At 37.6% G+C, this 25,368-nt stretch overlaps 1 protein-coding gene across 3 annotated transcripts; it reads left to right on the top strand.

Moving 5' to 3' along the window:
* Window positions 1-536: 536 nt before the first annotated feature.
* LOC132302649 (mediator of RNA polymerase II transcription subunit 25-like) lies at window positions 537-24,771 on the top strand. 3 transcript variants are annotated; one of them, XM_059799558.1, is made up of 7 exons: window positions 537-3,450; window positions 9,313-9,360; window positions 9,593-9,621; window positions 10,469-10,534; window positions 10,643-10,739; window positions 23,717-23,803; window positions 23,931-24,771. In XM_059799558.1, the coding sequence occupies exons 1-7, from the start codon at window positions 2,629-2,631 to the stop codon at window positions 24,300-24,302; spliced, it is 1,521 nt and encodes a 506-aa protein (XP_059655541.1). In that variant the 5' UTR covers window positions 537-2,628; the 3' UTR covers window positions 24,303-24,771. The 3 variants fall into 3 exon arrangements, with proteins under 3 accessions (XP_059655541.1, XP_059655543.1, XP_059655542.1); XM_059799560.1 differs by having other exon boundaries at window positions 23,605-23,803; window positions 23,931-24,055; XM_059799559.1 differs by having other exon boundaries at window positions 23,548-23,803; window positions 23,931-24,055.
* Window positions 24,772-25,368: the final 597 nt, after the last annotated feature.

Here is a 25,368-nt window from a genome sequence, read left to right as displayed (position 1 = left end):
CAAAATTGTTTTGCTGTCTAGCCACACTCCTAATGCTGTTTTATTAGTATAGACCTCTAGTGGTTTTGAATTTCTTTTCTCCTTTTTGTGTTAGGGTTCTTGCTTTGGTTGACATCTAATTGTTGATTTTATATTTCATTTTACATACAACGTTTTCCTGTTGTGTGTGTGTGGGTATACAATGTATTTGTATGTACATAATTTTAAGTCTCATCTTGAATTTGTTAGTGTTTACGATGCCTGTTTTTCCAAATAAAAAGAATACTCACTTGTTGCAGGGCATGCAAATGTCTTCATTACTTTGCTATCACAGGGAAAAATGCAATTTTCGTGTAGCAGATCTACCTGTTGATAATGTTAAAAATCCTCATTTTCTTGTTCTAATTTCAGAGAATTTCATCGGGGCTCGTGCTGTTTTAAGCCTGCCTCGAGTTACAAGTTTGGCATAAAATCGAAGTCCTGTAAAGATGGTTATAGCTTCAGTTCCTCCTGCTTCAGCGCCACCTTCAACTTCTATACCATCAGGTTGTTTGCATGTCGAACTCAATTTTTTCCACCTTTTTCACCCATCCCCCTTACAAGTAATCTGCTTTGGCTCCATCGTGCAGTGTGGTTTACTAAGTTACTTAATCTATTAGGTTCTTTTGCCTTTTCTAAATCTTTTTATAACTCGAACCAATACTGAACTGGATCTGCGTGCAAGGAAAAAAGAGGACAAAAAATGGCCTTATCAAACATTATAATTCTTTCAACCCCTTAAATTCTGTACTTGGATTTTCTATCTATTTATCTATCCAGCCTCAAATCGTTTTTGTTGTTATTTTTGTATTCAACTTTTACATCCAGAGAACTAATATTTTTGAAGTTCCACTTCCAAAATGCATGCATATTGAATAGCATTCACTAATGCTATGTTCGGTAGGAGGGAAGGAAGGGGTGTGGATAGAAAATAGGAAGGAAAGAACAAACTTCCTTTGTTCGGTAGAGTTGATGCAAGGAAAGAAATGCATTCACTAATGCCATGTTCCTATGTTCTTTTTATATATCTAAGAAGATTGTACCCTTCCTTTTATCAAATTAACACACTTGATAATTTCTTTCACTTTTTTAGTCTTCATTTTGGAATCAAAATTTGTGTGCATATTTCTGGCACCCCTGGGTTGTACACACAAATTTCGAGATCGAAAATAAGGATCCAAAGTGTGAAACAAGTACAATCCCTTGAAAATATTCTTTACATAAAGACCAAATCATCTGATTCAATCTCCTTCACGTGTTCAAGTCTAATGGTTATACGAGCTTGATCTTGAATTATGTTGTCAAGACTTTCTTCAAATCATCAAGGTTGCAGAAGACTTTCGTTGGAGGGCCAATGAAGCTTGTTCTTGAATGGTGGATTAACGATCCTTTGAAATTGTTGAATCGTTGAAGAAGACTAAAACTAATTTTATGTGCTTCTTGTTCAGCTTCGAGATATTGGGAAGTAAAAAACTGGGCAAAGTTTCAGCAGTCTCTTGGTCATTTCTTGTTCGATCCTTCCTTCACCCATGAGCCTTTATTTATAGACCCAATGGAGGGGTACAGTTCCAAATTATAAGATTTCTATTGATTTGAAGAAGCTCTAAGATTTTGTTATGTGTCACTTTTGATAATTATCATTATTGATATATTTTATTTGTGATACTTGATTAATCTATTTAGCTGACACATATTCAATTGGGTCAAGCCCAAATTGAGCTTTGAATTGTTCAGAAACAATCAAGGGAAATTCTCAACTTCTTTGATTGATGTAATGTTGATTAAATGACCATAAAATTGTAATGTCTATGTTGGTGGAATAGTTACATTTTCTTTTTAGTAAATGGATTGTGATGTTGAGGACTTATCAAAAAAAAAAAAAGGATTGTGATGTTGAGGACCAAATTTAATTTCAGGTCGCGTTGTGACCCATTTTCGACCCGACAACCTGTTTTGACCCATTTTTGCTTGCAGGTCATGGACCCTGTTTAGTACTCTCTTGAGGATCAATATATAAGGGTGTTTAGGGTTTAGAGTGGGATATTGATAGATGCTGGAAAGCGCAGAAAAGAGAGTGAGAGTGAGAGCTAGGGTTTGAGGGCTGAAACTTGTAGTCGTTTTTTTTTTTTTTTCTTTTCGGCATAGTGAAAAGTGAACTTTTGCAGGATCTTCTTGGTACCGTGGGCGTAGGCTTTGTTGAACTAGGTAAATCTTTGTGTCTTGAGTGGTGCTTTTTTTGTTGTGTTTCGTGATTTGTTCTTGGGTTCGCTGCGTTTCTCGTAAGATGGATCTACCTTGAACCGGCAACCAGTTTCAATTGCTGATGACTGGATAATTTTTTTCCCTTAATAATTTGATTACCAGAATGCTTGCATGATCCTTTTCTTTTCAGTAAATGAATCTGTCATGAACCAGCAACCAATTCTAGTTGGAAACGTTCCCCCTGCGACTGTAAAAGTTGTAAGTGTCATACATTCTCTGTTTCTAATTTACTTTGATTAATGTAGAAAAATAAGGTTGTTCGTATTGTAGTTTCTATAACTTTTAGGGTTGTGGGATAGGTCATGATTTCATAAAATATTTGTTCAAGAGCCAAACTCCGTGACTCCCATGGTATCTGGACCTCCTTTTCCACATATTTCTTCTGATCCTCGTGTAACTTCTCAAGGAGTCCCAAGCTTGCAAACTTCTTCACCAGTGTCTGCTTCTCAGGAGATGATCTCAAATAACGACAATGTGCAAGATCTAAAACCTATGGTTAGAGGTATTTCACAGCCCTTGTGTCCCGTAAGACCTGCTGCAGCAAACGGCAGCATTCTAAACAATCTCTCTCAAGCACGAGAAATGATGAACTCTACAGCCCTAAGTGGGGGGACTTCTATTGGGCTTCAGCCGATTGGTGGAAATTTTATGGCCATGCATATGCCAAACATGATATCCAGTGGCATGGTATCGTCTGTGCCTGCCGCTCAAACTGTATTATCATCTGGGCAATCAGTTATGACATCAGTTGGTGGGTCAGGAATGCTAGCAGGGACTGCACAGGTCGCACAAGCTTCTGGTTCATTCACTTCCGCAACTTCTAATATGTCTGGGAATTCAAACTTTGGAGTGTCAGAACCAGTGGGTAATCTTCAAGTATGTGTTAGTATGGGTCAGTCAGTAACTGGCATGAGCCAAGGAAATATCGTATCAGCCCAGATGGTACAGATTGGAAATGGCGTGAACCAGAACATGATGAGTGGCCTTGGTCCATCTGGTATGTCTTCTGGAACTGGCACCATGATTCCTACTCCTGGAGAGACTCAACAATTTCAGCAAGTAATGCAATCTCTTGGTGTGAATAATAACTCTGCAGCTAACATGCCCATGTCCCAACAGACATCAAGTTCATTGCAGTCAGCAAAATCGAAATATGTAAAAGTTAGGGAGGTAAGACCAACATAACTGTAAGAAGGATTGAAGTTGAATCTGCAAATTGCAGATTCCAGTACATAAGACACTTTTAAATGCAAAACATTGTCACTTTCCAAGAATAATAAGCAGTTGTTGATTTTTGGAACTTTTTCTTTTAATTGTGCCTTAGATTTGTAATTTTGTTAGTGTTTAGGTGTATTTGAATTAATGTTTTAAATTTAGGAATAATTACATTGTGACGCAGATATGTTCCTGACTTGCCGCATTTTTGCTGAAATTTTGTTCTAGGAGCAAGATAATTTATTTACACAAGAAGAAGTTTTTCTTTTCCCAACCACTTGGGGTTGGCTACATGAATCCTATGTTTCCATTCCACTCTATCTAAGATCATAGCATCAGTCAAACCACATGCTATCATATCCTTCTTTACTAACTCTACCCACATTAACTTTGGCCTTTCCAGTCTTACCGCAAATCCATCTCAACTTTCACATTTCCGCTACACTCACTTTAGGCAAATCTTGTTTTCTAGCCGCCCAACATTCGGTACCATAATGTATGGCTGGTTTAGTAGCTGTTCTATAGATCTCCCCTAAGGGGATACTCCTTCACACAATATCCTTGACGCACTCCTCCATTTAACCCATCCTCCTTCACACAATATGGACTCAGGCTATGATGCACTTTTCTGACTTTATTAATGGTCATCAGCTTATTGATCTTCCTCTCTTGAGGGAGCTTTTTTCACTTGGTCCAGTGGAAGTGAAGCACCAACTCTCTCTCGCCTTGATAGATTTTTGATTTCCGGTGACTGGGAAGAGAAGTTCCCGGAAGTTGTTCAGGCTGTGTTGGCTAGGGTGACTTCGGATCACATTCCTTTGGTTCTGGATTGTGGAGGGTTGAGATCTCGTTGCACTCCTTTCAGATTTGAGAATATGTGGCTTCGTGTGGATAACTTCCAGGGACTTGTGCGTTCGTGGTGGGAGGAGAACCTGGTGGTGGGTACGTCGAGTTTTATTTTTGCAGGAAAGCTTCATATTCTGAAAAATAATCTTAAAAGGTGGAATAAGGAGGTTTTTGGGAGCTTGGAGTGGAGAAAGAATAGGGCTTTGGCTGATATTGCCGAGATCGATAGACTAGAAGGGGAGGTGTTCTTTCTGAATCCTAACGCAGTAGGAGAGCAGCTTGTCAGGCAGAATATGTGGAGATTGCAGTTTTGGAGGAAATTTCGTGGCGTCAGAAATCTCGGGCCTTATGGCTCAAAGAGGGAGACCGGAATACCAAGTTTTTTCATAGAACCGCTAATGCTCATAGGAGGAATAATCACATTGGGCGGATGTGTGTGGATGATGCGGTTTTGACTACGGAGGAGGAGGTGCGTAGTGGTATTGTCTCTTTTTACCAAAAGCTCTATTCTGAGCCTCTTCGATGGAGGCCACGTCTTGATGATCTTCACTTTGATTCTATTTCTACATTGGAAAGAGATGGGTTGGAAATCCATTTTCGGAGGAGGAGGTGCTGAAGGCCCTTAAGAGCTGTAATGGTGATAAAGCTCCAAGCCCGGACGACTTTACTATGAGATTTCTGTTGGAGAGCTGGGAGGTGGTCCGGTACGAGGTGATGGGCACTTTTTATGAATTTCATTCCACGGGGCGGTTTGAGAAATCACTGAACGCATCTTTTATTGCTCTTATTTCTAAGAAGGGTGGTGCTTCTCACATTAAGGATTATCGACCAATCAGTTTGATTGGATGCATTTACAAGCTCATCGTAAAAGTCCTTGTATTCCGTTTGAGGGAGGTCTTGGATGGAGTTATCTCTGAGTCTCAGAATGCTTTCATTGGGGGTTAGACAGATCCTGGATTCCGCTCTTATTGCTAGTGAATGTGTGGATTCTCGATTGTGTAGTGGGGCTCCTGGGGTTCTATGTAAGCTGGATATCGAGAAAGCTTATGATCATGTCTGCTGGAATTTCCTGTTCTATATGTTGGAGAGGATGGGCTTTGGTGAGAGATGGAGGAAATGGATTGTTTCATGTGTTTCCACTGTCAGGTTTTCGGTGTTGGTGAATGGGTCCCCTGCGGGGTTTTTCGGCAGCACTCACGGTCTGAGGTAGGGGGACCCTCTCTCCCCGTTCCTTTTTATTATTGTTATGGAGGCTCTTAGCAGGTTGATGAGAAGGGCGGTGGATTTGGGTTTTATCAGGGGTTTCAAGATCGGTCCCGACTCCGTTCAGCAAATGGAGATTTCTCACTTGCTTTTTGCGAATGACACTATTGTTTTTTGTGAGGCAGAGGTGTCCCAGTTGAGGTATCTGAGATGTGTCTTAGTTTGCTTTCAGGCTGTCTCTGGTTTGAAAGTCAATGTGGGCAAGAGTGTGCTTGTCCCTGTGGGGGAGGCTCAGGAGGTGGACACTCTGGCTGCTGCTTTAGGGTGTGGGACACAACGTTTCCCTATCTCGTATTTGGGTTTGCCGCTGGGGGACTCGGCCAGGGTGGTGGGAAGTTGGGACCCGGTGATTGAGAGGGTCGAAAGAAGATTAGCTGGTTGGAAAAAGCAATATCTCTCCAAGGGTGGTAAAGTTACGTTAGTGAAATGCGTCTTGTCAAGCCTTCCAACGTATTTTCTTTCGCTCTTTCAGGTTCCAGCCTCGGTTGTTGGCCGTCTTGAGATGTTACAACGAAACTTCCTTTGGGGGGGTCGTGGAGAGGAGTTTAAGTATCATCTTGTCAGATGGGAGTAGGTTCGCAGGCCTTTTCAGTTGGGCGGGCTTGGGATTAGGAGATTGGCCCCCTTTAACAGTGCTTTCCTCGGTAAGTGGCTTTGGAGATTCGGCAGTGAAAGGCATAGATTATGGAGAAGGGTTATTTCCTGTTGCTTTGGGGAGGAGAGAGGGGGGTGGTCAGCTAGGCCAGTCAGGTCTGTTAGTGGAGTAGGGGTGTGGAGGGCCATTAGAAAAGGATGGGACGAGTTTTCCAAACATGTTAGATTCAAAGTTCGGGATGGAAGGTTTGTCCGGTTTTGGGAGGATCCCTGGTGCGCGGATAGGCCTCTGGCTCTTCTGTTTCCAAGGCTGTTCAGGATTGCTGTTGACAAACATGCTATGGTTGCTAACTGCTATCGCCTTGATAGCGGGAGGTTATCTTAGGATGTGCGATTCCGGCGATCTTTTCAAGATTGGGAGTTGGATGATGTCACTGGCTTGTTGGTTCTCTTGTACAGACAGGAGGTGGAGGGCACTGGTGTTGACTCCCTGTTTTGGGTGCCCTCTTCTCAGGGGATGTTCCAGGTCCGGTCTTTTTTTGTGTGCCTTTCTGGTTTTCATGGCGCTTCCTTCCCGTGGAAGACGGTGTGGTTATCCAAGGCGCCTCTTAGGGTGGCCTTTTTCGTGTGGACTGCAGCTTGGAGCAAGATTTTGACTTTGGATAACTTGAGGAAGCGAAGACATATTATTGTTAATCGGTGTTGTCTTTCTAAGTTGAATGGGGAGTCAGTGGATCACCTGTTGCTGCATTGTCCTGTGGCTCATGATTGTTGGAGTCTCATTTTTGATTTGTTTGGTATTCATTGGGTTATGTCTCGGACATCTCGGAAATTGCTGGATATTTGGAGGGGCCAATCTGGAGGGTAACCCCCTTTTGTGTTTGGTGGAGCATTTGGAAAGAGCAGAATAGAAGATCTTTTGATGGGAAGGAGTCCTCCATTGGGGTGTTGAAATTCTCTATTATTTGTACTCTTTTTTGTTGGGGTTGGGGGAGAGATTTTTCCTCCATTGAGGATATTGTGGACTTTTTGGGCTCCTTGAGATCATAGTTTCAGTTTTTTGTATAGCTTGGGACACATTCCCCTTTTGAACGCCTTCTAATACATTTTATTTATCAAAAAAAAAAAAAAAAAATGTAATCTCTAATTTCTCCTTCATTATGAATAATTGAACCTAAATAACAAAAAAATCACTTTTTTGTACCTCTTGATTCTCAATCCTCATTTGTATTTCTAGATATACTACAGTTACACTCCATGTATTCAGTTTTATTTCTAATTATCGTAACCCCTTTTAATACTAAAGCTTCTCTCCGAACCTCCAATTTGGCATTAACTCCTCTAGTCTCATCAACTAAAACAATATCATCGGCAAACAGCATACCCCATGGAATCTCATCAGCAAGATAATTTATACGAGAGATATATTTGTCTTTTTTGGCAAATTATTGAGAGGATGATGGAGATGATGTTATTAGACATAGGATGATGGAATTCCTAGGTGATTGGTTTGGTGTGGGATACCAAGGTTGCCTTAAGGGAGAGGGAGGGAGAAATATATATGTGTGTGTTTAGAGAGAGAGAGAGAGAGAGAGAGAGAGAGAGTTTGAAGAATTCCATGACTACTAGTGTCCTCTCTCCCTTTTGATGGTGTTCCGAAAGTTCTTTCTTGCAGGAATATTTTAGGGCCCATCCCCTTAAGAAGGTGCCAGTTCACGATGGACACTACACATCCATAATTATGAAATAAATTTCACTATTTCGAACTGTTGGCCCACACGTGTTATATACTCCAAGGAAGTGACTTGTGGAGTATAAACATATCTTGAAAGGGACCTTGTCCTACCATATTAGAAAGAAGATGAACTCACCTCGAGATTTCAACATTTCCTTTTTCTTTTAGAAATTCGAACATTGTACGTGTGGTCATCACAAACCAAGTATGCAATGAACAATTTCTAATATAGGGCAAGAATATAATTATAGTAGCAGAAATATAGTAAGAGTATTGTAGAGGTGTATTTAATGTAATAATCTTTAGCGTCATCTTTGTTGTTATGCAATTCCTAGTATAGAAATTAGAAAATTAATTAAATTAATGTAATTAGTATATATAATTGATGTATACAATCAAAAGTAAATATTTATTATTGTCATATGATCATATCCATGTAGTGCTCATATACTATTTGGTCTTTATGATTTGCGTAATCGGTCTATCTGTGTCATATGGTGTTTGTGTCACGTGTCAATGTTTTCTTAGTCCACTATTTATATGACGTATGGAAGTGTAAAACACAGCATGTAATGAGTATGGCACATGTCTGAGCAACGTGGCTAAAATAAGGTGTTGTCTAGTGTAATAAAATGGACTGCCAAGCACAACATTTGATGAGTGCGTCTCAGATGACACTTTCTTCTTTTGCAAAACACCTTTTTATTTGCTCTAGTTGCATTTTTTCTACTGTTTCTTTATATGATAAGAATCAGATACTGATAGTCACCCCTTCCATTTGTGCACCACTATGCTACAACAGTTTTGGCCATTTTTATTGAGTGAAAATTGCCAAAACACAACCCTCCATTCACTCATACAAGTGAGATGCTATTAGAATTTGTGTTCCACCAAATTTCTTCGTTCTGTCTTGTCAAAAGGGGTCTACAACCTTTTTCCTACTAATGTCCCTGTTAAAGTAAGAAAGTACGAAATAAACTAATTAACAATTCACCAAAAGGGAACATACGAAAAAGTTTTGTTGCCAGCTGCAAACCTGTTTCTTAGTGATTGTCATCGGAGGTCTTTTTTCATAGGCTACAAGCTAATGGCTTGGGGGGAACAAAACCATTTACAAACAACAGTATATGTCTCCCAATGGAATAGTTTCCCTGGACTTGTTCAATTCTGCAGAATTGTTTACGATAATTTAACATCACAATTGCTTATGATAATAATTGAGTTCCTGCAAATGCCCACTCTAATTTCTATATTAAAAACGATAAATATTTTTTAAATGCCTGCAAAAAATGTGTACTCTATCAAGTATCTGTTTATTTGTTGTACATTATTTATTTATGCCATCACTTATAGTTTCTTGAATGATCTAAATGATGCAGGGAAACTTATCTGGGCAGAGACAAGGTCAGTATGTCACCAGACTGGAGGTATGTTTTCACATAGTTGATAAAGGATTTTATTTGTGTTATATGAGGCTTATTGTTATCGCATTTCACATGTAATTTAATTATTTATTTTATTATAATGATTATAATCTTACGCTGCGACTTCAATGTGTCCCATTGTCACATTGATGTAATTTAGTCTTTTTCCATCTCTTACGTAAAATTTCTAATACTTCTCATTTCACAATTCTGATGTTTTACTGACTTGTTGCAGGGTTACAGGAGTGTGCTGGCTTCTGAAACGTAAGTCTAGGGAGTGTCACTAACATTTGAGAATTTGCTTCAATTTATCTTTCTTATCAATAGTACTTGAGTTTTCAAAATGTAATCATCTTTATTCTTTTAAGTGAATAAAAAGGTGCAAATTACTCCTTTTACTTGTGATTAATTAGAGGACCTGAGGCTCAGTTTCAGTATTATAACCATGGCAGAGAATTGGTTCAGCGGTAGGTTTTGTGAATGTGTCACCACTCTTAAGAGTTGTGGTTTCTTTAATGATGGTATTATTATTATTTGCAATTTAAGAAATGGTTTGGGGTGACTTTCCTATTAAAAGTGTACGAGATAACATCAATTTGTTTCTCTAGGCTATGATGCTTGTTCCTTTGAAAAACTGTCAAAGAATTATTTAAGAGACTAGTCACTGAAATACTGTTTTGATGAGATGTTATGTTGTTTTTCTCAATTCTAGAAAGTACTCTTCAAATCCTGAAATTTGAGTTGTTTGCCGCTTCCCTACTGTCCATATAGTACCTCAAAAATTTTCCTATTATTTCTTAATCTTAGTGCACTCGGAATGCAGTTTTGCTGAGAATCATATTTGTAACGTATACAAAACAATTCATCTTGTCAAAATCTCCTATTATTTGCAAGTTAATTATGCCTTAAAAACGTTTTTCCTGATATTTCTTAAAATGCAGTTAAAATGGATGACCTAGTCTGAAGCCGATCCTGGGACTAGTTTTTAAAACTTTTGAGTCTCTGGTTGATGGTGACTTTTCTTGTTCTAATTAATGTGTTTCTTGTTCCTTTTTTGAAATGAATCTTCCAGTTGTATGAGTTCTTTTCTTTTTTTTTTTTTTCCACTCAGGCTTACAGTAAATTGGCCACCGTCAATGCTGATTGTTCGGCTTTTATCTCAGGACCACATGAATAAGTAATTTCTGCCTAGTGGAACAATTCGTTTTGTATAATAATATGCTCATCATTAATTATACGTCTCTTCTGAATTTGACGTCTCTTTCAAAATTTTCATATTTCCTAGATTCAAAGGCAGGCAGTATGTTGGGAAGGTAGATTTTCTAGTTTTTCGGGCATTGAATCAACATGGTTTTCTTGGACAGCTGCAAGAAAGGAAGCTTGTAAGTAATCTGAAGGCTTTGCTTATATTTTTTTAGATAGTCGAAGGTTGCATCATGCAGGGGACTGGTAACTTTATTTATTTATTTTTTATTATGCGGAGCACATGAATTAATTTTTGGACTCATAACTTCTTGTTTATGAAGATTTGACCTTATGTCTTGAGACTCTTACAGCGATGATCTTGCTTGTAAAGATAGTTTCCTAGTTCTTCGAAGTACTTGTTGAATTCATAATGCTTTAACGAGCCTTGACAACCAGTAGGGAATAATAATCTGTTAAAAAATGTGCTTTTCAATTTGATCGAATGCATTGTTATTCTTAGTTAATATCAATGACTTGAGAATTTTTTTATTGATAAGTATATCAATGACTTGAGTATAAAAATGCTATGATCGAAATATAATCCCTTTATTACAACTTAAGCTTGTATATTAGATGGTTATCCAGATTGGCCATAAGTGCTTCCATGATTATTTTTATTATTATTATTTTTTTTAGGAAAAAAAAATTGTAATTACTTGTTGCACTTCTTTTCAGTCTTTCAGAAAAACTGTCTAGTTGTTTTGATTGATGGACTTCTAAGAAGCATGGATTTGGACGCAAGATACATACACGATATGAAACTAATACATTAATATAGAAAATCTTAAGAAGGTTGGACACTATTGCGGCAAGGACACGGAAATAGAACATTTTATGTAAAGAACCAAATTACATATATGATAATGCTATTTCATAATAAGTAGTCATATAACATGAAATTTTAACTAAAAAGATCATATAATAATTATAATGATCCTTATTGCATAGGGATACATAATAAGGGCGTAGTACATATCCACATGCTTGTTTTAATGTATCTATCTATCTAGTTGGGGTGGCAAAATGGGTGTTGACCCGCAAACCCATCCAGTTAAAAATGGATTTGGGGGATTTTTTATTTTTATTTTTTATTGTTTTTGTGTGGGTCAAAAACGGGTGGATTAAAATAAACCACTTAATTTACGGATTAGTTGGTGTTGGAGAATAATTATAGGAGTGATTTAAGCCCTTAAATCACTCATTGACAGAATTTTAATGTTGCTATACTTGGGCAACAAGTTGTTGCCATATTTATATTTGACTTTCTGTGTAATCCTCTTATTACAAGTCTTCCCCAATTCACCTATAAATAGATGCGGTTATTGTAAACAAAATTAAGAGAGAATGTAATGAAAGAGATGTAGCCCTCTGGGCTCTTTGTGTCGTGAATGTAAGCCCTAGTGGTTGAACCACGTTATATTTTGTGTTCTTCATGTTCTAATTTCTCTCTTCAACTTTTATTTTTCTTTCAACATGGTATCAGAGCAGGTTTATCATACCCTACTCTATACTCTACTCTTTTCTGATTTTCAGATCAACTTGTCTCGGATCTTCGGATCAACTCGTCTCGGATCAGATCTTCGAATCAATTTGTCTCGGATCTCCGGATCAACTTATCTTTACTTGTCTCAGACTCTCGACAACTTCATATTTAATTTCAAGTTGGACACTTAAGTTAAATCTCCGTGTACCAATTTGAGGGGGGGTGTTGGAGAATAATTGTATAAGTGATTTAAGCCCTTAAATCACTCCTTGACGGAATGCTAATGTTGCTATACTTGGGCAACAAGTTGTTATCATATTTGTATTTGACTTTGTGTGTAATTCCTTTATTATAACAAGTCTTCCCCAGTTCACCTATAAATAGAGGGGGTTATTGTAAACAAAATAAAGAGAGAATGTAATGAAAGAGATGTAGCCCTTTGGGCTTTGTGTGTCGTGGATGTAAGCCCTAGTGGCTGAACCACTTATATCCTTGTGTTCTTCATGTTTTAATTTCTCTCTTCAACTTTTTATTTTTTCTTTCAACACATACCTTTATACATATGTGTGTGTGTGTGTGTGTGTAGAGAGAGAAGAGATGTATAGTATGATGATCACGATGGGAAGGTAACCTCTAGATCGGTACAAACATATCCATTGCCTTGGACGAGCTGTACCATTCCAATAACACTAGGCAACAATTGAACGATGAGCTCCCCGATCTAGAGACCTTACTACACATCCTACACCCTTAATGTTGAGTCCAGAAGAGAGGGGCAGATCAGAGAGAGAGAGAGAGAGAGAGAGGCTGGTTGAAGAGAACGAGGTGGAATAAAATAGAGGCGGAATCGACAAGTTGTAGATCGAAGAAAGAGCGGCAGGGGTGCTTATTGATGCTCTGGTTCCCTTTTACTCCCTTTACAAGTGAATATGGGTCGAATATGAGTACCCATATTCAACCTAACTGTTGAAAGAAAAATAAAAGTTGAAGAGAAAAATTAAAACATGAGGAACACAAAATATAACGTGGTTAAGCACTAGAGCTTACATCCACGACACAAAGACCCCAGAGGGCTACATCTCTTTCATTACATTATCTTTTAAATTTGTTAACAATAAGCAACTCTATTTATAGGTGAATTGGAGAGGACTTGTAATAAGAGGATTACACAGAAAGTCAAATATAAATATGGCAACAACTTGTTTCCCATATAACAAAATTAACATTCTGTCAATGAGTGATTTAAGGGCTTAAATCACTCCTATAATTATTCTCTAACATTCCCCCTTAAGTTGATACGCGGAGATTTAATTCAAGTGTCCAACTTTAAATTAAATATGAAGTTGTTGAGAGTCTGAGATGAGTAAATCTAAGATGAGTTGATTTGGAGATCCGAGGCGAGTAGAGTATAGAGTAGGGTAAGATAAACCTGCTCTGATACCATGTTGAAAGAAAAAATAAAAAAGTTGAAGAGAGAAATTAAAACATGAAGAACATAAGGCTATACTTGGTTCAGCCACTAGGATTTACATCCACGACACACAAAGCCCAATGGGCTACATCTTTTTCATTACATTCTCTCTTAATTTTGTTTACAATAACCACCTTTATTTATAGGTGAATTGGGGAAGACTTGTAGCTATAATAAAGGAATTACACTGAAAGTCAAATACAAATATGGCAACAATTTGTTACCCAAGTATGGGCCCGTTTGGCATAACTTTTGCTTCTGCGTGTAGGCAGTAGAAGAAGAGAAGCGGAAGCAATAGCTTCTATTTAGCTTATTTGTCAGTGTTTGGAAATTGTGTTTTAAAAGAGCTTTTAATGTCAAAAGAATTTTTGTGTGTTTGGAAAAACATTTGGTGAATTTCTTTTACTATGAAAATTACTATTATACCCTTACATGAAGTACTTGTTTTGGCTTATTTGACAGCATAAATTGGATTTGTAAATTCTATGAACACCTTGATGCTCAGGAATAACCACAATGCTAATAAAGGACGAAGCCCCACCGAATTAATCTTAATATTTTGGGTTAAATTTTTTAAAGTTTTTCATTCACAAATCAAGCAAGAACAAACTTTACACAAATGATTTCAAGTGAGTTAGGGAAAAAATTAAAGAAAAGAGCCTAGAAAAATGAAGTATCACCTGAAATTTTGTGGGACAAATTGACATAGGGTTGAGAATTACAGATCTGGATGGTTTGAGTATTTTTTGGGAGAGCGAGAGTCAGAGTTGGGTTGCTATTGTCAAAAGGTGAGAAGTCCATGATTGAAATTAGGGTTTTGAGAGGGAAGTAGACAACCATATTGAAGCTTGATTTTGCGAGGAGGGCAAGATGGACATCAAAATTTTGCCAACGGACTGAGATGATATTTAGAGGTGATCTTGAGCGTGAGGTTTCTCAGTTTTTTCTGTCGCCATAGGGCTTGGGAAGAAGAACATCGTGTCTTTTATAGGGACACAGTTGATATTTTATTTTTTTGTTGAGTAATAAAAAGGGTATAGTTGGTATTTAGAAAGTTTCATTAAAATATAACATCAGCTTCGCGTGTTATTAAAAAGAGCATTTTAGGCAAGCTGGGAGGTACCGGCTTCTCCAAAACGCTCTTCTAAGATCCAAAAGCTCTTCTAAAAAATTAGCCAAACACTACTAAAAATAGCTTTTAAACCCAAAAAGCCTAAAGCAACGTTTCAAAAGCCAATCGAAACAGGCCCTATAGCAACATTAACATTCTGTCAAGCAGTGATTTAAGGGCTTAAATCTCTCCTATAATTATTCTCCAACAGTATGTAATATGTTGGTATGTTCTTTTACTTGGATTCTTTTATGTTTTTTTAAGATTTGAAAGATGGATGGATTTGCTGCGATTCAAATGGCTATTTGCTAGGATGTGGAAAATTGTGCAGATAACTTCAAAGATTTTCTATGAAATCTATTGGGTTGAATAAGGTATTGATGATTGTAATTGACACAATTATTGGGATGATTATATCATGTTTGAAAATTAGTATAGCTATGTATTTGACGGTATAATTGGGAATGATTAGATCCTTTGTAAATAGGTAAATATTTATGTCAGTGAAGAGTTTTGGAAACACCCAAGCGAAAGTCGTTTTTTTTTTTTTTTTACTAGAATTATATTCTGGGGGCAATGGGTTGGATCATTTTATTTTTCCTAGTTGATACCCTCCCGGGAATTGTTTGCACTCAGGAGTAATTGAACCTTAGATCTGATGCTTCATGAGGCACCAGGGCCAAGTAACTTACCCACTTGAGCCAACCCCTTGGGATATGGATTGGATCATTTTACTTGGTCAGGTCATTGTAAACAGTTTTGGGCTCATAGGTTCAATTTCTGAATCAACAAGTCTTGGGTTCATAAAAAATGTTTTTATGCCTTTCTTCCTGTTAAATATAAAAGAGAGAATATAGAACTCTATATTGTATTGATGTGTATGAGATATGTAATACAAGAGTACATGGGGGTTTATATAGGAGAGGTCATGTGTGGAGAGCAAGTCATTACCATATAAGGTAATGCTATATATGGTAATGAGGGTAGGTTAAGACAATTACTATTCAAGGTAATGCTATATATAGTAATGATATATTATAGAATATACTCTAACAATAGATTCGGAGGGTTAGGCATTCGAAAAATTGTTCCTTTTAATCGTGCTCTCTTAGGAAAGTGGTTATGGCGATTTGGAAGGGAACGACATCGTCAGTGGAGAAGAGTTGTCTCGTGTCGTTTTGGTGAGGGGAGTGGGGGTTGGTCATCTCTTCCAGTCACTATTACGGGAGGCGTTGGTTTGTGGAATTTTATTCGGAAGGGATGGGATGTTTTCTCTACTCTTATTAGATTCAAAGTTCGTAATGGCAGGCATGTTCGTTTTTGGGAGGATCTTTGGTGTGGCGACTAGTTGCTTTCACACTCATTTCCTAGGCTTTATAGCATTGCAACTAATAAGCATGTTTTCGTGATTGATTGTTATCATCTTGATAACAATGGAGTTACGTGGGATGTGCGGTTTAGGCGGTCTTTTCAGGATTGGGAAATGGAGGAAGTTTCTGCTTTTTTGGATATTTTGTATAGGCAGAAGGATATTGGCAGAGGGTGTGATGATATTTTGTGGGTTCCTTTGGCTCATGGTCGGTATGATGTCCGCTCTATGTTTATTCATTTATCCAATTTCGTTGGTTCAGAGTTTCCTTGGAAGTCCGTGTGGTGCTCTTAAGCCCCTCTTCGAATCGCGTTCTTCGTTTGGACAGCTACATTGGGGAAGATTTTGACTTTGGATAATTTGAGAAAGAGAGGCAACATCATTGTTAATTGGTGTTGTTTATGCAAAGATGATAGTGAATCCGTGGATCACATTCTTTTGCATTGTCCTGTGGCGTTTGGTTGTTGGAGTTTTATTTTCAGCATTTTCGGCATTTTTTGGGTAATGCCTAAGCACTCCTCTCAATTGATTAACGCTTGGAAAAGCTGTCCTGTTAAGAAACAAGCTCGTGCTTATTGGAAGATTATTCCTCATTGTGTCTGGTGGTGTTTGTGGCGTGAGAGAAATAACAGATCCTTTGAAGGAAAAGAATCGTCCTTAGCTAATTTAAAAATTCATATTCTTCGTTCTTTATTCTTTTATGTTAGAGGAAGTACATGCTCCTCGATTGATGATTTCTTTGATCTCTTGGATTCTATTGGTCCTTAGATCTTTTCTCTTGTATTAGGGATGCGTTCCCCTTTTGAACGTTTTTCTAATATATTTTTACTTATAAAAAAAAAAACAGTATATTATAGAATATATTCTAACAGCCCCCCTTAAAGTCAAGGTGGGTTATATGACGCCATCTTGAGTTTGAAGACAATCCTTTCACCCTGATATAGATGACGTGACATTGATGCTAACGTGGTTGATGACATGGCAACTGAAGTGGCAGGTGACTTAGCACTACTACTGGCACCTCTACTGCGTGGCAATTGACGTGGTAGGTGACGTGGCACAACTACGAGCATCGTTGCAGAATGTGTCTGACGTTGCACCAATGCTGATATGTCAAGTGATGTAAGGTGGATCTGTGTGCGGGGTGTGAATAGGTTGACGTTGTCATCCCCGATGGGTAACTGTTAACCACTAATTGACGAGAGAGAGAGAGAGAGAGAGAGAGGGGGGGGGGGGATAGAGTCAATGGCCAATTTTTGCAATTTATAAAAATTATTTCCAACTAACTATCATGCAATAATCAATTGAAATATTTAAGCAATATATAACACAAGTATAAAAGAGATAGAGACAGGAAATTGAAAACAATGACTCAGCGATTTAGCGAGGTTCGGAAACTCTTACTCCTCGGCTCAAGGTCCCCCCTTGAGACTTCCCAAATTCACTAGAGCTTCTCCTTAATGGTGGAGAGCAAACCTTCAACCGAAGCAAGACCTTGCTTCTCTTCCTTGCTAGGAGAACAACCTTCTCCTAGGCTTCTTTTGGGTCACACCAATCCTTACAAGTTTGAAGTAATATAAATGAAATACAAGATTGTTTCTCTCTCAAAGAAACTATGTATAATTTCAGCTCTCAACTAGAGTAGATAAGAATATAAATAAAGCTCAAGTTCTAAGATGATGTGAGAGAATGTAGGGATATGAATGAATGCTCAAGGGAAAGTGTTAATGGCTCTTGAATGCTCTTTCAAGTGGTGTAAATATTCAGCAGACCAACCATCTATATTCATAGAGATATGAAGCTCAATATAGCTGTTAGAGGTGGTTGGGGATCATTAAATGTAAAAATTCCCGTTGGAATTCAAATCCTCAGAAGGAGCCGGCTTTGTCCAGAAGTGGAGGCGGCTCCCTTTGCCTTGAGAGCCGGCTCTCCATTGCATGGAGCCTGCTCCCTACCTCTGTGAACCTGCTCCCCATTTTGGGAGCCTGCTCTCTTGCTAGGAGTTTGATTTTTCGTTGAAAATTTGGCTACTGGAATGTTGGCAGCCTGCTCTGTCTTTCATAGAGCCCGCTCCATTACTGTATGTGACTTAAATTGAATTTATTTTAGTCCTATATAAACTTCCTATTATGTGTGGCTCATGTGTGAATGTGTTTATGAAGTTCATGAGCTGTTTTTATGTTCTTGAAAATGAAATGAGAATGGTTATGCATGATCCTATAATTTTGAGCTTCAAAATATATTCAAATATACTTTGACATTAAATCTTAAGCTCTCACCATCTTATCTATCATTTTCTTCATTCTTTGACCATGATCGTTTAGGCTTGATGAAGACTTGTTTTCTTTCTTTGAAATGCTTGAGTGATCTTTTAAGTCCGAGTTTTTCTTTGATTGGATATGCCTTTGATTTCTTGCAACTTTTAAGGATTCCTTGAATCCATTGCTTGAAATGTTTGGAATGCTTGGAATACTTGGAAGGGATCTTAAGGCTCATCATTGAGGTTTGAATATTGATCATCTATATATCACTCAATGAAAATATTAGTACTTAAACATCATTAATGGTTTGTAATCATCAAATTATTAGATTGACCTTTAGATAAATTCCTTAAGCCAACAATAATTACTATAAACTGATGAGTGATGAATTTGTGAAGATTCACCACGTTAAAGGCGCGTGTGAGCACATGATGACCACTGATGGCGCGGTGGCGGAGCTGATCCGACACGTTGAGGTGCGAGATTACCGCTGGTGCACGTGAAAGCGCATGGAAAAGCGGGATTACCACTTGAGGCGCATGGTGGCACGGTAACGGAGCTGATCCGACACGTTAAGCATCTCTGAACGAGGCATCTCGTTAAATAACGAGGCTTCCCTATACGGGGCATCTCTAGGCGGGGCTTCTCTAAACGAGGCATCTCGTTGGATTTCCCGAAGAAAGACTTAGACAACGAGGCTTCCCTGAACAGGACATATGAAAATCTTTATGAAGATCGTGGAGTGCGGAAGCGTGAGTTTGTTGTTTGACTGCCGCCACCGAGGATGGGGCTAATGGTGCCATCCCCGGCGGTGACTACGATAAACTAGTAGATTTTTACCAGAGATTGAAACGCTCTGATACCATGTTAACTACCCAGAGATATGGTTGTTTAACATGGTATCAAAGCAACCAATGTACTTTGTTCATTTCTCTTTTTTCATCAGAGCCATTCTTGGTTCTCTTCTTGGATCTCTAGATCCATTTTTATTGCTACTCGTTTCGGATCTTTGGATTCATTTTTTAATGAGGTTGTCTTTTTACACCCTTTCATCAATCGAGGCTGCTGCTACTCATCTTGGGATCTAATTTGGATCCATTTTTATTGAGGTTATCTTGTTACACCTCTTCATCATTTGCACTTGCTACTATTCGTCATCTCAATGGCAAGTTGGACATTCATGCTCCAACTTGAGGGGGAGTGTTGAAGATTTACTGGAGGAATCAATGGAAGAAAATCTTCCAGTATTGATGCTCTTTCCTATTGTTGAAGATTTACTGCTATATTTGTTATTGAAGGAATCAATGGAGGAAAATCCTCCATTATTGATGTTTCCTTTTTATTGAAGATACTGGAGGAATTTGTGAAGAAAAATCTTTCAGTATTGATGGTGTTTCCTATATCTATCTCTTTCCATTCTCAGTATTTCTTCTCCTATATAAATGAGTCTTAACTATTGTATTAAGCATAAAAAAAGAGATTATTATAATAAAAGATATGTAGCCCGTTGGGCTTTGTGTGTCGTGGATGTAAGCCCCAGTGGCTGAACCACGTATAATTTTGCCTTGTGTTCTTCATACTTTGTTTCTCTATTCAATTTTAACACTTGCTTTATTTAAATCAGATTTTAATTCATAAATAACAAATGAAGGAGGAGGTAATTTTTCCAGTGGTAAAAATTTGGGTTGCGTTTATAGATCGGATTCGGTTTGATCCGGATCCACCACCTGTTCATTTTGCCCTAGTATTTGATATGATATCATGATGAATTAGAAAAAAGGGATCCATTCCAACACTTGCTTTATTTGGGTTGTGTTTATGTAGCCCTTTGGGCTTTGTGTGCCCTGGCTGAACCCCACATATATTCTTGCCTTGTGTTCTTCATACTTTGTTTCTCTATTCAATTTTAACACTTGCTTTATTTAAATTATATTTTAATTCATAAATAACAAATGAAGGAGGAGGTAATTTTTCCTACTTATCAAAAAAAAAAGGAGGTAATTTTTCCAGTGGTAAAATTTTGGGTTGTGTTTACAGATCGGATTTGGTTTGATCCGGATCCACCACCTGTTCATTTTGCCCTGGTATTTGATATGATAGCATGATGAATTAGAAAAACGGGATCCATTCCGAAAAAAAAAAAAAAATCTTTATGGAGAGAGAGGAGGGATAGTTTTTTTTTTTTTTTTTGATTGAATGAAGGATTGTATTAAAATATAAACAATATGGTCCATGTCAAAAATGAGGGCATACCCCCACCAAACAACACAAAAACAAAAACACACCCTTACAAGGGATCACAAGCAAATCTTAATCTAAACACATGTTATAAGATGTCTGGAAGGCATACCCTCATGACATCCAAAACCTCAAACAAAATACCCTTTGCTAAATCTTGTGACTCTTTGAATTTATCATTATGCACTGTCATTCCTTTCCATCCAAATGAAATAAAGAGTAGCAGTGAACAATATTCTTGCCATCTTATTTTTTCCCTTTCCTTGGAATTTCTGTTTAAACAGCAAAGCAGGCTCCTGGACTACATCTCTGCAAGTTCCAAGCACAAACATCTGATAAAGTAATCCACACCTTCCATGTGTAATCACAACTGCAAAACAAGTGGTCCAGTGTTTCTTCATAGCATAAACACAGATAACACCTCGACGCTAGAGAAAAACCTTTCTTCTTCATATAGGACTGTGTAAGAACAGCATTCTGCATCACTAAAACTGAGTTAGTTGACCATCTAGGTCTTCCTCCACTCCAGCACAACCCACACCAGCTTACAACCTGGAATTTAGTTCTACAGGCCTCCCAAGCCACTTTAAAACTGAAATTATCTTTCCATCTCAAAGTATCCTCCCCACCATAAATCTTCTGTTTGTGAAACTCCTGTATAACTTCCTGATTTTTATTCATCAGACACTCATCATCCCATTGGTTATTAACAATGAACTCACTTAAGCAGCTCATTTTATTTCTGCTGAGATATCCCAACAGTGACTAAATAAATCTCCCAAAAATTGACCATCACACCAAGGGTCTAAAAACACCTTTATGTTCTGGCCATTCCCAATTCGATACCTGCAATTCACCTTGATAATATCTCGTATTGCAATGATGCTCTTCCAGATAGAAGAACATGTTACCTTAGGTACCACATTCCAAAAAGTAACACTTCTCATACCATGCCACCCAAATTCTGTCCTTTGACAGTAAGAAATCCCAGGCCAAATTACATTTTGAGGCTAAATCAATGTCCACAATTCTTCTCAGCCCAAGCTCCCCTTCTTCTTTAGTAGCAGCAAGTTTCTTCCAACGTACCCCGTGCATCTTCTTTCTGTCTTCCACATGCCCCCAAATAAAATTCCTCGTTCTTCTTTCAATTAAATTAACTACCATAGCTGGTAGTGTATGCACTGAAGTCCAATAATGAACCATAGGAATGATGACAGCTCTGCTAAGCTCCACTCTCCCAGCCATAGATATTTGCATACCAGTCCATCTGGAAGTAATAGCTATGACTTTATCAATCAAACTAAGACAGTCCCTTCTTCTCAACATCTTATCAGAAATAAGTAGTCCCAAGTAAGTAAAAGGGAGGCTTCCAACTTTGCATCCCAATGCCCTCACCACTGCTGTTCTTTTGACTGATCTAGTGAATACAATTCTGATTTGTCTTTGTTTACAGCTAAACCTGATACTTCTTCAAACAAATCCAGAACTCTTTTTAAAGTAAGAGCTGTTGCCATATTAGCTCTGACTACCACAAGGAGACCATCAGCAAAAAACTGGTGAGTGATAGGTAAACCAACTTTGTTTGCAGCTTCAGAAGGGAAAATAGTACCACTCTTTATCTCAGCATCAATCATTCCTGAAAAATACTCTGTAACAAGAGTAAAAAGAAGGGGAGATAAAGGACAACCTTGTCTTAACCCTCTCTCAGGCTAAAAAAAACCATTAGGAGATCCATTTACAATAATGGAAAACCAAACAGAACTTAAGCACACTTGAATCCAGTTAATCCAAGTGCTTCCAAAACCAAACAACTTCATAATACTTGTCAAAAAAGACCATTGAACTGTATCGTAAGCTTTCCTCAAATCAATTTTCCAAGCCAAAGTAGGCTTTGCTCTCTTAGCAGTTAACACCAAATCCTCTCAGGCGTTCATGAGCAATAATAATGTTGTCTTGTATTTTTCTACCTTGAATAAAGGCAGTTTGTTCCTTATCCACAAGCTTCCCCAAAACCTTGGCTAGTCTATTAGCTAAAATCTTTGCAATGACTTTATAAAAGACATTACATAGAGAAATTGGCCTATAATCACCAAATCCTTATAAATAAGTTGTTCTTTTGAACTTGGATTTTTAGCTTCAAAGTCTATAAAAACAGTTCATTGGGTCATTCAAGTTGGCCCAAACCGTTTGACCCTAACCACATTTGATCCGTCACAAGCGGTTGATTATGGGTCACAACCCATTTGACCGACCCGACCCGTCTGTTTGCCACCCCTACTATATATATATATATATATATATATATTCATGTGTGTCTGCCTCACATGCTGTGCGCACACAATTTGATGACTTCCTTCTGCACTTGTTGAATAGAAGTATAGAACCTTCCTATATCTTCTGTTTTTGAAATATGGTCAAATTACGCAATTTGGTAACAAATTTAAATTTAAATTTTCTTATATTGTATACTTTGTCCATGCTAAAAGAAAGCCATTCCAACTTTCAAGGTCCATTAGTTACATTTTTGCATGTCCAATAAGTGTTAACCATGAATTCAAAATATTATTTTTAGATTATAGAAATATTCTAGGCCATCGAGGAGTGTTTTAGAAGTGGTAGTATCTGACATGGTTCCTACTTACAAGTTTATGTTCTTCTTAGATGGACTTGTACAAGTAAAACACCATTTTGACAATATTATATCGATTTATATTTTTTGGAGTTGCTATAAAAAGGATTTTAGTACTTCTGAAGCTCTATCATTAACTGAAACTCGGAGGGATGTTTTGGGGAAGGGGGTTGGGTTGTTAATTTGTAAACCTAACAACTTCTGGATGCTAAATTTAGTAGATTATATAATAAATATGTAAAGTTTTTTAACTAGTGTGGATTTGATGCAAGGCTCGCTGCTTGGAAATACCCAAAGGCCGCATTGAGTTAACAAATGAAACCTTGATTTAACTTATATGTATTCTCCAATATGAGATGATGACTTGTTTTTTTTTTCGGCAGACTCATGAATCAACCAGTGAAACTATTAACTACATATTGATTGCCATATTTTGTCAGGCACGGTGGTGGATATGTCTATTTGAGAAGTCTGATAAGAGTTTTCAGTGTCATGCCATGACATTTTCCTTTGACAAGATTACTAATGCTGGCTGTCATTATGAATCTCTAGTGTGGAGTAATACAGTTACCGTCACAGACGTTGCTGCTGTCTGTTTCTGATAAAGTCAACCGCTTGATTGGATTGCTTTTGCCAGGGGTAAGAAATTATTGCACATATTTTTATCTTTAATTCTGTAATAATATCAATACAGATCACAGAATTTCACTTCTGGTTCTAGCCTCAGTACTTAAACTCTCTTACACTATAATTGTTCTGCGAGTAGGATATGGTCATGTTTAATAAGCCAGAACTATCCGGTCCGCAGCCACAACAGCAGCAATTGCATCACCAGGTTCTGCAACTACAACAGCAACTTCTGCAGATGCAGCAACAGCAGCAGCTTCTGCAGATGCAACAGTTGCAGCTTTCTCAGATGCAACAACCACTGCTTTTCCAGCTGCAGCAACAACAGCAGATTCCACACTTACAACAGCAGCAGCTTCAACCACAACAGCTCCCACAGCTACAACAGCAGGTTCTGCGGCTACAACAGCAGCTTCTGGAGATGCAGCAACAACATTTGCTTCCTCAGACGCAACAGCTGCAGCAACAACTACCGGTTTCCTATCTGCAGCAGCAGCAACGAATGCCGTAACTGCAGCTACAACAACAATTGGTTGGGACAGGAATGGGTCAGACTTGTGTTCAAGGTCCAAGTGGGTCCAGTTAATATATCAGGGACAAGTTTCAAAAAGTTGCCACCACAAGATTGGTTAGGACTTAATAAATTGGGTAGGGGCACAGATGGTGCTTGGCAAGGCTAATATTATATATATATATATATATTTCTAAGCTGTAGGTTGTATAGCTAACACAATTCTTAAAATATTATTCTGCTACTTTCACTAAGTACCATATAAAGTCTACTATAATTTTGTCCGCCAAATCTGATTATAACCATAGAAGACGCTATTTTGACATTCACTAGATTTATAGCTGAGTTTGATTCTATGCACTTTGAAATTACAGTGGAGAGTATTTTTATTCACTTTATAATAGGCTATAAACTAAGGATGTGACTTGAGTAGGGTTGCAATTCGTACAATTCAGGCCCATATGAATTGTTTTACCATAACCCAATCTCGACCCGACCTCTAATCCTGATTATTGAATTTCTAAACTCGGGTTTGCAACTAATTACTGATTATTGAATTTTTAAACTCGGGTTTGCAACTATTTAGGGTTAGAAAGTAAGGATGGTTCAAATTATCTGTAATCAATTGCTACATTGAAAATTTTGTTAAAGTAATCTTTAAGTCACTTGAAAGAAAAATTTTTAAAAACTACAAACAAATTTTTAAGAAAAAGGTGATCATAATTTGAATATAATATAATATATATTTAAAATAAAAAATATGTATAAAAATAATATTACAATTTGAGTTCTGTTGAGTCTAATTTCAACTCTAATTATTTATTCTAATTATACAAATAATTGTTGAAATGGGATTGAATTTGAATTGGCTAACTCACATTGCATCCCTAAACTTGAGTAAACTGAATTTTACACGATCACTTTTGTTGTTTATTTCATTTGAGGTTTTATTTTATTTTTTATTTTATTTTATACCAGAGAACGAAAGTTTGCATTTATATACTTTCAATCAAAAAAAAAAAAAAAAAAAAAATTGCATTTATATTTCACAGAGTCGTGGAGACTT

This window comes from Cornus florida, unplaced genomic scaffold (assembly GCF_030987335.1).
Source record: "Cornus florida cultivar Cherokee Brave unplaced genomic scaffold, ASM3098733v1 CherokeeBrave_3.0.0_Hap2_Chr04, whole genome shotgun sequence".
Classification (NCBI taxonomy): Eukaryota; Viridiplantae; Streptophyta; class Magnoliopsida; order Cornales; family Cornaceae; genus Cornus; species Cornus florida.
Note: the sequence above shows the minus strand (reverse complement) of the source record. Positions and strands in the feature narration are given on the sequence as shown.